This window comes from Astatotilapia calliptera, chromosome 1 (assembly GCF_900246225.1).
Source record: "Astatotilapia calliptera chromosome 1, fAstCal1.2, whole genome shotgun sequence".
NCBI lineage: Eukaryota > Metazoa > Chordata > Actinopteri > Cichliformes > Cichlidae > Astatotilapia > Astatotilapia calliptera.
In genome coordinates, this window is record NC_039302.1 from 4583477 (window position 1) to 4600222 (window position 16746).

The following is a 16746-nucleotide window of genomic DNA, read 5'->3' on the forward strand; positions in this document are numbered from 1 at the left end:
GTCAACAGGGATCACTGACTGTTTTAGGAGCTTTTTGAGATCAAATAGAAGAAAATACATAACATTAAACATGTTAACAACACAAAAGCCATATTAAACGCAGACTACTTTAGACCCAGAAGTAGGATTCGTCGCGTCATCACTGAACAACCGGATAGCTGAAATTTTGATTGACATAGCAACAGTATCTAAGGAATGGGCTTAATGAATTCATTTGTGACATTTTCAGTATATAATGGTGCCCCGTGAATGTATACAGCCACGTATTATTTCATAAAGTTTAAAATGTTGATTGCTACATCTTCAAAAGAGCAACGCCTTCATATGTTTATGTAGGTCGGGCATGCTGGTCTCTGCTTACTCTGAGTGCTCTTCCAAGAGGGTGTTGCCTAAGCTCGCATTTGTTTTTCTAATGTCGGCGCAAAAAGCCTGTTAAAGCAACTCAAGTGCATCACAGCCACAGCACTGATGCAGCATCCTCTCAGATGACCGGCAGGCTCCTTTAAATGTCAGACAGCTGTTAGCCGCACGGCTCGGATGCCCGGCCTGCCGCGCCCTTCTCTCCAGACGAGCCGCCTTCCTCTGCCCTGAAATGTCTTAGCTATTCCAGCTCTCTTCTCCCTCCCTCTGACATCATCTCAGTTCTCTGACAAATGGAAACACACACACACACACACACACACACACACACACACACAGGGCAGCTGGCCAAGGTTACATGGGTTTTCAGTGTGTGGGGGTCTGTGTGTTTCTGAGATAGTTGAGTATTGCTTTTAACTCTATTCTGGGTGAAATAGTTTATTTAATATTCTGAGTGAGAACACAGTTACTAAACCTGAGCTTTCTAACATGTGTGCATGAGCATGTGGAAGTGTCACAGCCCAGGACAAGACGAAACATGTCAAATTCACTTCATTTTCAATTAATTTTCCTTTAAAGTAAACCTGTTACGCTGTTCATGATTTCTCTGTCAGATAAATGCTGCTGTAGTGGTGCACGCCCACAGGAAAGACAGCCAAGTTTCAGATAGCGACATCGGCACATATACAAGTGAAGGTAATAAGGAGAGGTACAAGGTAAGGATTATTTTGAATTGTGAAACATGCAAAGCTACTCTAGTGGGATCTAAGAATAAAAATAAAACTGTCATGAACTGGCTGCGTGGAGGCAGACGAGGACCCAAACGCAAAACTCACGGAGACAAAAAGCTGAACTCAAAATCACTGCTTTATTGCAGGCTTCACAAAGAAACAGAACTAAACTGGGAATGCTAACTGAGGACCGAGTGAACACAGAAAAGCACACAGGTTCGGAGAGGAGACATTGACGACGCAACACCGAACTGAGGGAGACATGCACATAAATACACAGAGGGTTAACGAGGGAAGTGGGAGCACACGGGGAACACAGCTGACACAGATAATCATAACGAGACACGGCAGGAGTAACACAACATTGACGGGAGACTGTCAAAGTAAAACAGGAAGTACACAGAGGTGCAGACAGGAGGAGAGAGAGAGACAGGAGAGCACAGGAAACATGGAATAAAACACAAGGAAGGGAGACGAGGGCTCACAGGCACAGAGGGGCACACAGGGGGTAAAAGTCACAAGGGGGAAATCAAATAAGAAACAACTTAACAGAGCAACCCAGGAACCATGGCCTAAATAAAGAACAAAATACAAAAACACATGAAAACTAAGAATGCTGGGCCAACATGGCCCAGGATCATGACATAAACAAGGACAAGGCTTTCTTTAAATGTGCTGTGCTGAGCTTTTACATAATAAATTATTTTTAGAGCGTCCTGGAGAACAGAGAAGCATGCTGATAGTGTTAAATACCAAACAGAACCATGCTTTGTTTCATGTTTTTTCTTCCTTGATTCTGATTAATCATCCAAAATTTTACTACCTGTAATGTTGTTCTAGCATATCAATAGAAAAACAATTCAATAAAATGTAAATAAACAACCTACGTGTGTGGTTAACAACTGAAAATTGCAGTTTTAATCAAATCTGCTGTGAAACGTTGGGTCACCATCCAGTTACAGTATACACTGTTGCAGTCCAAGCACACCCATGTGCTGGTCTCCTGAGCAGAATAACGCAGATCGCCCCCAACCCCAAAACCATTCAAGAGAAGCTTGAGGAACACACCACAGAACCCAGTATTTCTACCTGAACCTGACACTCAAATTTATTTTCCTTTGAGTTTGAATGTCGCAGATCCATTGCATACGTTGTTTAATTGTCTTCATGATGTCAGAACCTGGCTATCTCAAAACTGTCTTACTTTGAATGACAGTAAAACTGAAGTTATTGTCTTTGACAGCCATATCCCTCTGAACCAACTAATCGATACCCTTGGCCCCCTTGCTAGCTACCTCTCCCACATTGTAAGAGACCTTGGGGTACTCTTGGATAGTGCCTTCAAATTAGAGAAACGAGTATCTACTGTGGTTAAATCCAGCTTCTATCAGCTATGTCAGATTTCTAAAGCTAAACCTTTTCTTTTCCCCAAGGACCTTGAAAAGCTTATTCATGAATTCATTACCACTAGACTGGACTATTGTAACTCCCTTTATTTAGGCCTCCCTCACTCCTCTCTCTACCATTTGCAATTAGTACAGAACGCTGCTGCACGCCTTTTATCAGCTGCCAGAATGCATGATCACATGACTCCGGTTTTAGCTAACTTACACTGGCTTCCTGTCAAATTTCGCATTGATTTTAAAATTCTTTTACTCACTTATAAAATCGTAAACAATATGGCGCCTAGCTATTTAACAGAACTTCTCCATTTGTATAATCCTAAAAAAGCACTAAGATCTTCGAACCAGATGCTCTTAATGCAACCTAAGTCTAGGCTGAAAACCAGAGGTGATCGTGCCTTTGCTATTGCAGCTCCTGAACTGTGGAAGAATCTCTCTACTGCCATTCGCTCTTCTGAGTCGATTCAGGCTTTTAAATCTCATTTAAAGACTCTTTTTACTCCGACTTAAGTTAGTTTGACTATCATTTGGTTGGCTTCTAAGTTTGTCTTGTCTTGTGTTGCTGTTTGGTAAATTTATCTTATTTTATTTATTTCCTAATTTGTGAAGCACTTTGAATGACACTGTTTTTTAAAAAATGTGGTATATAAATACATTTTGATTTGATTTGATTTGATTTGAAAGTCTCTCAGACGTCTTCACATGGTAAAATGTGCTACACTGAAGTACAGAGGTGCTTTGTTATCTTTTTAGAAATCTTCTAGATTAAATATTATTATTCACTCTTGACATAAAAAATTAGGACCACAGTAATATTATTCCAATACTAAGAATATGAAGGCTCGACAGATTTATTATTGCCTGTGCTGACTGTGCTCCTGTCTGACAGCAGAATTACACAAAAACTATGACGCTGAAATCCATGAAACCTGGAGGAGAGGTGGAACACAAGGAAAGGAGGAAGCCATTAAACTTTGGTTCTGTTCCAGATATCTTTGGTTAAAATGATGAGCCAGGGCACTGGCCATGGTCCAGAACTGCACTCTCTAAGTGCCCTTCTCTGTATCCCTGCTGCATATAAAAGAAAAGATTTTCCACAAAACAAGCAACATTAAAAGCTTCTGAAAGTCTGACTGCACACAGCAGGGCGACTGGACCGGATTCCAGTACACTACATGGAGTGTTTGTACCTTATTAACTTGTAGCCCAGAGTATATTCACCCTCCAACCCGACAACATCACCAGATCAATAGACTCTCTTCTTTCATCGTGCAGCTCCCATCAGCCGTCATTTAGTTAAAGACAAAGCTTCATAGTCGGCTAATTTCTAATATTCCTAATACATAAAGCTGTTTGCAAAAGCTTTTAAGGAAAAACAGCTTAACTGACATCCTCCAAGCTTGTGTGTCAGTATGTGGGTGTGTGCTGTCGACAGGGACCAGGAGACCCTCTGTGCTGCTTCAGAGAAGCAGAGGAACAGATCAATGACGGCGGCTGAATTATTAATCTGCTTGCACTCAACCCTGTCTATCGTGCAGAGAGATTTTTAGGTTGTGTCATAAAAATGTTAAACTCACAGTGATGCAGTTTAAACATCACAGAATCAGCTTCCTGCTCATTGGTGGAGTCTACACGCATTGCTTTTCAAAGCACGTCCGTCTGTGATTTGTTGTGTATTCGGGCCTCCTCAGACAGAAACAGATGAGTGTTTGTGCAGAGAGAAGCCCTGCTGTTGGTCCAGCATCGTTATCACAATCAAACGTTTTAAAGATTATAGAAGAGAAAAAAAGCTGGTTATTAAAACAGCATTACTGTGTGTGTGTGTGTGTGTGTGTGTGTGTGTGTGTGTGTGTGTGTGTGTGTGTGTGTGTGTGTGTGTGTGTGTGCAGCAGCATCACTCATCTGTGCCTGTCAGCTTCAACCTGCTGTTTTGTCCGTCACAGTCTGTAAACACCCACTCAGACCCCGAGTGTGGGTTTGTGTACAGCAGGGTGGCGCGTTTGACATGGACGCTGAGTTCATTCACAGGCCAGTGCAAAGAGTCTCACGCTTTATAAATTCCCACATGAACACGTTTTAGCTTCCAGGGAGTTTTTCTGAGTCGTGTTAAGCTTTTATTAAGTGAGAAATCTCCTTCATGCAGGTCTGCATTACCAGCTGAGAAGGCCTGTAACTGCACCATATTATCAGCACTGTTAGTGAGTTAGAGATAAAACTGCCTGCTCGCTTCTTCCACATGCTTTCTGCGCAGGAACAAGAGTCTGGCACATACCGGTGGGTGTGTGGACATTCATTGTTTTGCTGGAAGCCTTTTGATATTGTCCCACTTTTATAAAGAAACCAATCAGAGAGCAGATTCGAGTCACCTGTTTGCCAAAAGTTGAAAAGAATACATACAGCTTGTCAACATGGCAACAAAATGTATCATAAAAGTAGCGAATTTTCGAATTACCTTTGCAACTTTTTCCTCTTCATTCCTTAACATATTCATCTGTACATTAATCTGCACCAAAACAAACAAAGGTTTAACCACCGGAACAAAAGGAAAGCCAACAACTATCTATATTTCTCATATTTAAAGGCAAACACGAAATAAAACTAAAAACTGCACAGTTTACAACAAGTCCCCAGGTGTTCTTCTACAACGAGCTGCGGCACAGGCTTCCAGTCGTCTGTTGAGACCTCATTTTCCAGATCTACATTTCATGGATTTGGATTAGATTGTGAACTCTCTGATGAACAGCACATAAACATGATGGCAATACTCTAGCAGGAGTTTGTGGAGGTCTAGTGAGTCTATGTGTATCCCGGTTTTTATCAGTTTGGATCATAAAAATCTTAAATGGTTTCAGGGGCATTGGAAGCAGACTCTCTCTCTCTGGGATACAGATGGTTTCTCCATCATGAGCAAATAAGTATTTGGACTGCTGAATTTAATTTCAACCACTTACAAAATAAGCAGTCTGTTATTTCAATATTAGGTTTGTTATTGGTCTCGAAGCAGCTGGGAGCACAGTCACCAAGAAACACATTATGTCATCATAGTTTGAAATCCTGCAGTGTCCACAGAGCACCGCTGCTCAGGAATGACCATGTGACCAAGTTTGCCAATGACCACCTGAGCGAGTCCAATGAGGCTTGGGAGATGCGGTTAGATGCCACTCGAGTTTTAAATCCAAGAACACCATCCCTACGCTTTGAAGATGTTGTTCTGCCAAGGTTACAGAGCAACTGCCTTTCATTTTAGGAAGGAAGGTTAGAAAAACCTGTGATGAGAACCTCGCTTCACGCATTGAAAATGCGTTGTGGGTGGGTCTTCCAGTGGGACAATAACCCAAATCATACGGCCAAGGCAACAAAGAAGCAGCCCAGCCACTGTTTGGACTCTAATCCCACACAGCAGCTCAAAAGACAGCTTAAGCTTTGTGCATCCAAGTGATTACTTAGAACCCTTAAGGGTTTAAACAAAATCTGCAAACAGGACAATCCCTGTGTGTTTGATGTTTGAGATGTGTCACAGATGTGGCCACTAACTCGTACCCCACCAAGTATTAAATCAGGTGATTCAAGGTGATCGAATACTTGTTTCTGTCATCTGCCTGCTTTCCTGAGTGTTGGAGTGCTTGTCTGTTCTTTACATCACTTCCACTTTCCCATGCTGTCAGACTCAGCCATCTCTGAACCAATCAGCCTCCACTCTGCGAGCTTTAAATCTCAGTGCACGGTGGTCATTCTACCTTTCAAACCATCAGTCATGTATCGCACTTCATCCCCATCTCCGCCTCACCCTGGTCACTCAGCGCTCCATCCAACACCAGTCTTTAGACTCAGGGGCAGTGCTTTCAACACATCTATTGGCAACCAAAAATATCAAAAATAATAACAAGTGGATTTGGTTTGTGGTGGTCTTTGCCCAAATACGGTACAGGTGACCCTTAGGTGAAAGAAAAATGGAAAAAAATAAGTTTCTGTTTATGTCTCAGTGTTTAGCGGAGTTACTGTAACACAGGCTTTATTAACTAAGACGTTAAAAATGTTTACATTGTATTTGGGATAAACTGATGGAATTCAGCTGACTGAAAGAGTAATTAATCTAATTCATTATTACTTAATAGAATAGAATAGAATAGAATAGAATAATCCTTTAATTGTCCCACAAGGGGAAATTTGGTTGTAATTTGTAACTTCTTGTCTTTGGTTGGAATTTGATTATTTGTGAAAGCTGCACTGGTGCGATCATCTTTGCCATAAATGTGAATTACTGCCCAGTGATGTTTGGATCATGGATTTATGGAACGTACTGGCATAAGTATGGATTCATGGTTGTAAAACCTCTGATACACAGTGTGTGTGTTGATGTTTGTGTGTATAGACCCAGAGATTACGTTCACTAAATGTTACTGCATTTCCCCTGAGAGTCACCGCCATCAGTCAGAAGCACAGCTTCACCCAGTCTTTATTAATTGCACCATGTGGGCGACAGCTGCATTCATGGACACCATTACTGGCACTTCCTTCATCATCTTCCTCCTCTCTTGAGATGAAATGCGATCGTTCACGTTGCCAGACTGTCCGTGTGCCTCACGGGTCAATCAGTAATCACCACTGAGCAGGGCAGACGCTGGGGAATGAGACACTAATGCATACACACTGATGGATGTTCTGATTACCTGCGTCATATCCATTACATCATGATGGAAGAGCCTCAGCAGTGTGTCAATACTGCAGAGACAACTGGGAATCTGCATCTTTGTTGAGCTTCAGAATAAAAGAAGGTGTCGATTTTTAGGTAATGCTCTTTTGTAAAGACTAGTGTTAATTAACTCTGTCAGTATGTTTAAATTCAATTTGATGTTATTTAGACACTATTAGATGATATAATGGTTTAAGTAACAGCCATTTCATACATTAGCTAGTTTGTAGTAGTTCTCACTGTTAATAGTTTACAGAGGGATGTTACACTGGAATAACAGCTGTTACATTTACACAGTGTTAGAGCAACGGCTGCAACCTACAGCCTTTAAAATCACAATTAAATGATGTCTGTAAACACATCGGTCCAGGTGTTATCACACTGAGACAATAATGGCTGTCAGTCCTGTCGCTGCTTATATTACTGCTCTCTGCTAAGACTACAGATCACACTACTGATGTAAATTCCCTCATTTTAAAACACCATGGTGCCTCTTCAAACTCTGATCTCTTATATTTCTTAATCTAAAGAGTGAATGCATTTAAAGCATGAACTGCACACCTAGCCACCAAACGTTTGGTAAAGTACGAGTACTGTAACGTTTTGCAGAGCTCTGATGAAGCATCACACCACATCTGGCATATATAGTTCCATTTTATAGAATACATTGTTAAAATTATAAGCTATATATTCCAGTCATCCGTTTATCGGACATCACTGATAAATCAGTGGTGAAATTCTCCTCGGCCTCCTTGTTTTGCTCAGCGTACAGTCTTGTGGTGCTGGATGTGGGGTGAGACCCTCCATGCATGGTCAGGAGCTTCCATGTTGATGTCAGTGGCTTCGATCTCCTCATTTGTTCCAGCCAATTATCCCAGTGGGGAATCTGATCACCAGTGTAGGTGTATTCTTCCCATTCAGCTGACTCCTCAGGACTTGCCCGACCCTCTGCAGGTACTTGGTGGTTGCAGCTTTCCCAGCGGCCTCTTCATGGTTTTCCAATGAATGTTGTCTGCAACGTTGCCTTCCGGTAGTTCGATCCCCTCAGTTCTGACTACCTTCCCTCTCTTTGTTACCATCCGACTACACTTCTCCAGCCCGAACGACATTCCAATGTCATTGCTGTATACAGCTATAGCCTGGTAGTGTGGATCAGTGAATCTATGTCTCGTTCACTCTTGGCATACAGCTTGATGTCATCCATGTACAGGAGGTGGCTGACAACTGCTCCATTCCATAGTCGGTGTCCGTAGCCAGTCTTGTTAATGATCTCACTGAGGGGGTTCAGGCCTATGCAGAACAGCAGTGGGGACAGAGCATCTCTTTGGTAGATCCTGCACTTGATAGTGACTTGTACTATGGGCTTGAAGTTGGCCTCCAGTGTTGTCCGCCACATCCCCATTGAGTTCCTGATGAAGGCTCTCAGGGTCCTGTTGATCTTATATAGTTCTAGACATTCCAAGATCCAGGTGTGGGGCATTGAGTCATAGGCCTTCTTGTAGTCAATCCAGGCAGAGCACAGGTTGGTCAGCCGAGTCTTGCAGTCTCAGCTGACTGCTCAGTCTGCCAGTAACTGGTGTTTTGCGCCTCTGGTATTATTGCCCATCCCTTTCTGTGCCCCATTCATGTACTGACCCATGTACCTGTTCATCTTAGCCGCTATGATGCCTGACAGGAGCGTTCATGTGGAACTGAGGTAGGTTATTGGCCGGTAGTTGGAGGGGACCGGTCCCTTCTTGGGGCTGTCAGTTCTGTCATTGCTTATATTACTATATCAGTCCCTTCACTCTGGGTATCTCTTATCTACTAGCATTTGCAGTTTATTGTTACTGCCAGACGCTTGTGTTCTTCAGCCAGTAGGCGTGAACCATGTCGGGGCCTGGTGCTGTCCAACTCTTCATACTGGAGACCCTTTCGTGGATCCTTTCTGTCTGCCACTCTGATGGTTACAGAAACATCTGTGCCTGGAAGTGCCGAGGTCAACATGGGAGACGTCCCCGAGGGTGGTGGAGAATGAGCAAGCTAAGATCCTGTGGGACTTCCAGATACAGACGGACAAAATGGTGATGGCTAACCAACCGGACATAGTGGTGGTAGACAAGCAGAAGAAGACGGCCGTAGTGATCGATGTAGTGGTTCCCAATGACAGCAACATCAGGAAGAAGGAGCACCAATATTAGAAAAAATGCTGGTTTCAGGCAAATGTCAACACAGTGGCAAAGATGTCGGAGAATCATAGGCCTCATCTTGTATGAAGTTTCTGGTGATCCATCAAAAAACTGATTGATGAGACATTTAGGCTGTAAGAGTGAATGTGAGCATGGTTGTCTGCCTCTCTGTGTTAGCTATGCAAAAGACTGAGAACCTGTCCAGGTCCTCTCGGCCTGTGACAGCTGGTACAGGCTTCCCCCCTGAACTGGATAAGTGCTTAAGAAAATGGATGGATGGACAAAGCTGCAGACAACAGGTTAATGATGCCATAAAGCCATGCTGCTGTATGACTAAATATGAATCCAAGAAATAATAGACATGAACATCTGAAAATATCTCTCAAAACATTCATATAAACCAATCAGAGAAGTCCAGCCTCTTTCTCTTATAGATTTTCCTTTGTGTTTTCAGTGTGTGAGCCTTTCAGCCATGATGACTGTGCACTCCTCCTCCACCAGCTGCACATTAGTATTCAAGGCACAGATGAGGAGGAGCTGGAGTATGACGGGTTGGAAAGCCAATCCTGCAAACACCTTGTGGGTGGTGTGAGCGATTTTCCTGAAAGGTAAATACAAATCAGAGACACAATCAGGGAATTTGGGGAAAAGCCACTGGAGGACAGCTCGGAAAGACAGACCTTTGATTTCTAGCCTCGACCTTTTGAAAACACACACTTTTTCTTGTTTTTTCTTTTTCTTGGGTCTGATCGATTTCCCAATGTGACCTTTGCATACCAGCAAGCAGCACAGTTCATCCTCAAGCAGCTGAACTGTGAGCTGAGCTTTCCCAGAGGTTTGGCAAGATGAAGAAACAAAAACATAAAACAACACATTTCCTCTCAGAGCTCGAAGGGAAAAGGAACAACACGCATCTGTTTAATGGCCACTATAACCAGACAGTATCTGCAACAAAGTTTCAGTACCTTCTCCCTCCTCTCGATGCAAAGCTTGATTAGTGCCTGGGCTGACTTATTTTGAAGTAAACCGCTGATGTCAGTGTACCCAGTGTAGCTGAAGAAATCAAAAAAGCACCTTGCCTTAAATGTCAAATTTGAAAACATAAAAAATAAATAAAAAACATACATTAGCGCACAGCTATAAATACTCATTAGAGCGTAACGTGTGTATCAACAAATCAATTCCCAATCCATCAAAGTAACCTCATTAAGAGAAGCTATATATTATAATTTAAGACAATCCCAACCTGAGGGGTTATTTCATGTCCCTGGCTTGTGAATTTGAATCTGGGTGCTAAGATATGCAGGTAAGCGTACAGGCTGCTTCTAATAATGCCCACACGTGAGAGTGTTTCTCTGGATATCGGTCAATGCCAAATCCATTCCAGGTCAAATTTGTAAAGGTTTCCAGTCGGCTCGACAGCCTTTGTATTATAACTGAAATTATATAAAAATCTATTTGGATTTACTGATAAATATCAAAACTACATAATACCAAGGACTGTGTCTTAATATGTTAGGCTGTTTGAAGGCTGTGCTACTGCTGTCAGCGGTTCAGTGAATGCTGCTATACAGGCTAAATGTCTCTCTAGCGCACATAAAGGTCTTTTTACTCATTTTGTTTTCCTCACATTGGCCCAATAACAAAAAACTCTGGATTTAAAAATCTCTCTGTGTTCTTGAGAAAACACAAGACAACCGACATCTCTTAAACTGAAGCATGTTCCCGTAATTTCCTGCTTCCACTGAGACACTGAGCATCGGGCACAGAGGGTAAGCCTACCCTTAGGTTGAATTAACCACAGAACACACAAGCAGAAGTGGAATTATCAGAACACCACCTGTGATACAATAATTGAAAGTGGAAGCGAGTGGATTCTGTAATGTGCTTTAATGCAGTTTTCTGAAGGACTGAATGCATGGATAAGCTCTTAGACCATATTCAGTTACCTTATGGGCAACATCTGACAGACACATATTATTTTACAGGCTGTAGACAAATTCAGCAAATACTGAAACACAATCCTGTGTGTGTGTGTGTGTGTGTGTGTGTGTGTGTGTGTGTGTGTGTGTGTGTGTGTGTGTGTACACGTAGGGACATAAAAGATGCGTCTAGTAGTGCGTCTTTACTTCTTTGTTACACTTCCTCTTTATCAGCTGCTTAGCTCTCTGTGTTATGCTAGTGTGCCCTCTGACTGCGTGTGAGTGCTGATGTTGTCCTTATTGTTCACTTTGCCTGTGTAAAAGGATATGAATAGTTTCCTCCTACGGTCATATTTGAAGAGGTAGCACATACTTTGTACTTTATACCAGGTAACAAGTAAAATACACATATTGCTTTTGGCTAGATGCTAATATTAGCATGCTAACATGGTCATGATTCTGATGCTAATGTTTAGCAGGTCTACAGTTTACGCTTTTCTCCATTTTTATGTGTTGGCTTTGCAGCTGATGGGGTGGGGATGTGATTTGTTCTGCTACATTTTGACAGCTCTACAGAAAATACTCTGGAAATGAACCAGAATCTGCTTCTCACTGTGGCACAAGAGGATAATCAAAAGATCATCAAAGTCAGAACCTTGAATGTCTTAAATTTTAGGTCAGGCTGACAACTAAACTGAGCTGAGCTCTTTTATCTGCTTGAGGTTAACTGACATGTTGGTTGTTGATGCATGACAAGTGACGGCATCATCAAACACGTTCAGATTCCTCCTATGGGAGGCATGAGTGAAAGTGACATGGCAGTCTAGTTCTAATTGTTGACTTTTGAGGCTAAACTAACAGAAATAAAGCTCAAACATGTGTAGAAAATATGGCACTTTAGTAGATACAGATTTAATAATTTAATATAGCTGAAATAAGACTGCTCCCAGGAGTGGCAAGGTTATCGCTCCTTGCCAGCAGCAGAAAAATTCTCCTCCTCAGGCTGGATGGCAGATGAAGCTCCGCTGCAGCTCTTGCTGCGATCTTTCTAGACTTCAGTAAAATATGTCCGTACAAGAAAATACATAAAAACAAGCAATGAGACAAAGCAGTGTGTCGACTAACAGAGAGGAGAACAGGTTTAGAAGAAGGAAATCAAAGAAAGGTTGTAAATCTGAAAAAGTATCTCAGCCACACTCTTCCTTCCTGTTGGTGTGTGTTCCAACCTTCCAACACAGAAAAATCCTGGTTGGGAATTTATGCATCTTGCGTGACTTATAACAGTGACACAGTGAAATAATGTGAAGTCATGCAGACCTGGGTTAGTAGAGAAAAGCATTAAGTAACCTGCAGCCTGCTGGGAGGCACAGCATTTGGAAGACATGTCCATTTACCAGTGAAATGTGTCATAGAGCTCGGGCCATATGACTAAAATTCAGCCAAATTTGTGTATGCGTGCTGTAGTAGTAAATGTACATATTTCCACTCTTCACATAAGACTACCATCCAATACACTGTGTGGGAGGATCCATGTTTAAAATCCACGCTGAACACTGAGTTCCATTTATTTAGCCAACACACCTTCTCCTCCAAACAGCTCATCTGACCCTGCTAGGCTTGAGTGAAAGCTGAGTGTGGGTAGGATACATTTTCTTTGTGAATGCAAAGCAGCGAATCAGAAAGCAGATACTTTCCTAGCAAGAGTCACATTCATCACCTATGGCACGTCCTGATCTTCGATCACCCCAGCAGGGGGTAAAACCTCTCGGATTCAGCCTTTATTGATTCCAAGTGTGACATGCAGTCTGCACGTGAGACCATCATCAATAAGAGCTATGTTGTCATCAGCTCCTAGGATATATCCCAATGGATCAGTAAAGAAATCAAAGAGATGAGAGCATGCTCTTAGCATTGCATCACAAACTTATGTTTTTATGTAGAGTTTATAATGTAGCCATAAAAGATGCGGAGCTGGAAAGACTTCAAGGTTCCACAGATTTCATTTCACGAACACGTCATCTATACATCTTAATCTGTCAACTTGAATTCAATGCAGTTTACCCTTGTGCAATATGGGTTTATTCATGGGCCAAAAGAGCAGATGATATCATGGTTGACGACATTGTTATTTAGAAAAAAACTTATTTTGGTGTCTGAAGAGTCCTGTTCTCACTTTTGTCTGATAACACACGAACAGCCAGGTTCTTCTCTGCTAATTCGACACAGAGATCATTCAAAAGAACCAAAGTCTGTGAGTCATTCATCATAAGCACCCAGCAAAAACGGGCTTTAATGGTTTTGTATCACTGAGACAGGTCTCAGGGTTCCAGTCAACAGAAGCATGCAAACTGATAACCCGATGAACTCTCTTAGAGCTCAGCTGGAGACAAAACTCATTTTTACAATGTTTTGGTTTTAAATATGTTGGCTGATATCCTTTATGTATAGAAATATAGTTGCACATACTTTAGAGATATAGTAAAGGGGAAAATGATGGACTGCTTGTTTACTGTAAACAGACTGGTTCTTATTATAGTGTTTTTCTACACGAACGCTCAGTTTTCACCCTCGACTCACACACTCATGTTGGTCCCTTATATCTAACATTCACACTCCATTGAGCACATCGGAGAAACCCGAGGTTCAGCATCTTGCCCGAGGACACTCGAGCAGCCAGGGACTGAACCACCAACCTTCCAAATAGCAGATGACCTGCTCTAGCTGACATCCCAGTATTTCTTTGCATGACAGGTACAGGCAAGTGAAGCTCTTATTGCGATTACACTGTTCAGAAAGTCCATGCAAAGTTCACCTGAAGCCCGGCACATCCCAAACAGCAGCAAGTATAGACTCGGTACGTGCTGGTGAAAGCATGCCACACTCTGTCCGTGTCACACTTTCACCTTTAAAATCCAAAAAATCCCTCTTGCTGTCAACTTTATTGAAGATAACAATGAACACACTGACCTTTGACCTGCGAGGAAAACTGTGCAGTGTGCCTGGCTTCAAACAGCTGCAGCTCTTTATCCAGGTCAAAAACAGCCAGCTCAACGCTCCAGGAGCGTAAACCTGTTTTTGGAACACACAGCAGCAATAATGCTCAGAATCAAGAGTTCAGTATGCCCTCACAACAATTTACTACATTTCTCTGACAGTGAGAAAAGTTTTGCTTGTTTGTTTGTTTTTCTAAATTTATGGAAGACCAAAACTGCCATAAACAAACAATTAAAAACAAACAAACAAAGCTATTCATTGTTCTTATGAGGAGAAGAAGAAGTAGCAGTATTAATGAAAGAATAAGTAAAATTAATTACTGCACACATTTCCCTCTAATATTGTATTTGGTACATTTTATTTATTGCTGCATTAACATTTGAAAACTACAACATTAACATGCTGCTTATGTGCACTCTTCAATAATAAAATAGCTGAATTAATAAAAAAGTGAAAGGTGCCATTCTGTGCATTTGTTACAAAGAATATTTTAGCAATAACTGGATTTGTAGTTATGGAAGTTTTACCTAAGTTTGCACTGCAGTGCTTTTAGATTGAGGGGAATTATTAAAAGTTAATGCACTCTTATGCAGCTAATTAAAATTTGAAGCTCTTTCCGGGACTGCGTCTGGATTTTTAACCAATAAATATCGGACTTCTTGTTTTTATGAGTTCATTAAAGAAACTAAGTGGGAACAGATACTATGTAAACACCAAGCCGTTTCATCGCCCCGCTCCGCTGTCACCGACCACTTGAGTTTGCCTTACCCTGTGTGATCTGTCTCCTGGCAGCTTCGAGATGATGGCTGCAGGAAATCTCTCCAATCACGATCAATATGCGATAGTTTCTATGCTGGAACGCAGCTCCAGGGTGATGCTGTCCGCGGTGCTGAACAGACTCGTCTGGTTCTGTTTGCTCCACAGAGGCAGCGGCTGAGATAGAGATTTCCATGGTAACAGTGCCACTAATGGACGCTGAGCCCTTTTCCATCTCCATGACAACTGCATCCAGAGCGAGCACCATGACAGTGCAAGATGGGGTGGGAGGAGTGACGGGCGTGGCTCAGAAGAAGCTAAACACTTGATTGGATTCCAGGTGATGTTGCTATTTGATGTTGCAGCATGCCATTGGACAGAAAGAAGAGAGGGATATGAGAATTGATGTTGATCATATTTCCTATATGAGGCAGCTGAAGCTTAAAAAAAGATTTTACAGTATCAAAGTGTCAGTTGCTTTTCCACAGAGTTCTTGAAAAGAGAGATTTATCATCTTCAAATGTGTGAAAATATTCATAAAACTGTTGATGTTTGATTAAACAAAATAATTGTTTTCAAACCAAAGATTTTGGTGTGTATTGAGTCCAATCAATGGCACTTACAATAGCCCTCATAGTGTTTTTGTATTAACTTTTTAGACAAAGGTGTCTGGGACTAAAAAGTTTGTGGCAAACAAAGCGTCTATTTATATCTGTGTGACTGTGAGCACCAGGCAGTGTGCCTCTGATTACTGAACTGACGTGTCTGTGTTCAGATTGTGAATAGAACAATGCTTCATCTGTGCACAGAATAACACTGACAACAAAGGCTCACAGTCACCACAGAAAACTGTTATTTTAGGCTTCATTTGAATGATGAAGCAGTACTAAAGTTGCAAGTTGTCCTTATACATGACAACAAATCTGCAGAAAAGTATTAGCATTGCTGAGGCGTGCATTTGCTCCTATTCTACAACTTGTTAACAAATCATTGAAGAGATGCAATAAATTGCAGTAAAGTGAGATTTTCATCAATACCCAAAGGTTGATTCTGTTCATCAGGACGTTTTCAGTGGGAGAAACGTTTCGTCATCATCCAGGTGACTTCGTCAGTGTCAGCTGACTGCATTTTCCAATCTTATAAATAGGAAATTTGCACATGACTGAAACCAGCACCACTGAGGGAACAGTGGGCTGGAAGAACATCAGTTTCTTCATCATTAATATGCAAATTGTCATGGCCATTGATCAGTGCTTGGTGATCAATGGCCATGAGTCCCATCCACAGAGAGTTGGGGAATGGCTGCAATCGTCAGATGGTGACAGATGCACCCTTAGGCCCCCTCCTCCATTCAAAGATGGTCTTTCCCTTTTCACGTAAAGTAAGTGATGAAATGTTTCTCCCAGTGACAACGTCCAGATGAACAGAATCAACTTTTTGGGATTTCCTGATTGAGCATGCATCAAGACATTTTTGTCTATAGTGTGGGTCTTTACAATTCCTCTATAATATCATATATATGAACTCCACTGTTGTCAGTTCAACTTTTATGTTTACAGAAAATGATTATATTGTCCACTAAGAGTAAACTCTTGGCAACTGTGGGGAGGAAAAACTTTCTTAAAACAGGAAGAGACTTCTGGCAGAACCAGGCTGGTGAATACGTTTTTGAGGTCTGCTGGAAAACCCTCAAATATGGCTGAATTAAAACAATTCTGC

At 41.8% G+C, this 16746-nt stretch overlaps 1 protein-coding gene and 1 long non-coding RNA gene across 2 annotated transcripts in view; one reads left to right on the forward strand and one right to left on the reverse strand.

The window, feature by feature from the left end:
- LOC113010331 (uncharacterized) overlaps positions 1-15255 on the forward strand; it is a 29562-nt gene extending 14307 nt beyond the window's left edge. Inside the window, exons 2-3 of the long non-coding RNA XR_003270316.1 lie at positions 9810-9963; positions 15196-15255. This is a non-coding gene — a long non-coding RNA (uncharacterized LOC113010331). The remainder of the gene's footprint in view (positions 1-9809; positions 9964-15195) is intronic.
- The window catches only part of map1aa (microtubule-associated protein 1Aa), a 58806-nt gene extending 43277 nt beyond the window's left edge, over positions 1-15529 (reverse strand). Inside the window, exons 1-2 of the mRNA XM_026148122.1 lie at positions 15040-15529; positions 14245-14346 (exon numbers count right to left, since the gene is read on the reverse strand). Coding sequence (XP_026003907.1) covers positions 14245-14346; positions 15040-15295 — 358 coding nt within the window. The 5' untranslated portion in view covers positions 15296-15529. The remainder of the gene's footprint in view (positions 1-14244; positions 14347-15039) is intronic.
- Positions 15530-16746: the final 1217 nt, after the last annotated feature.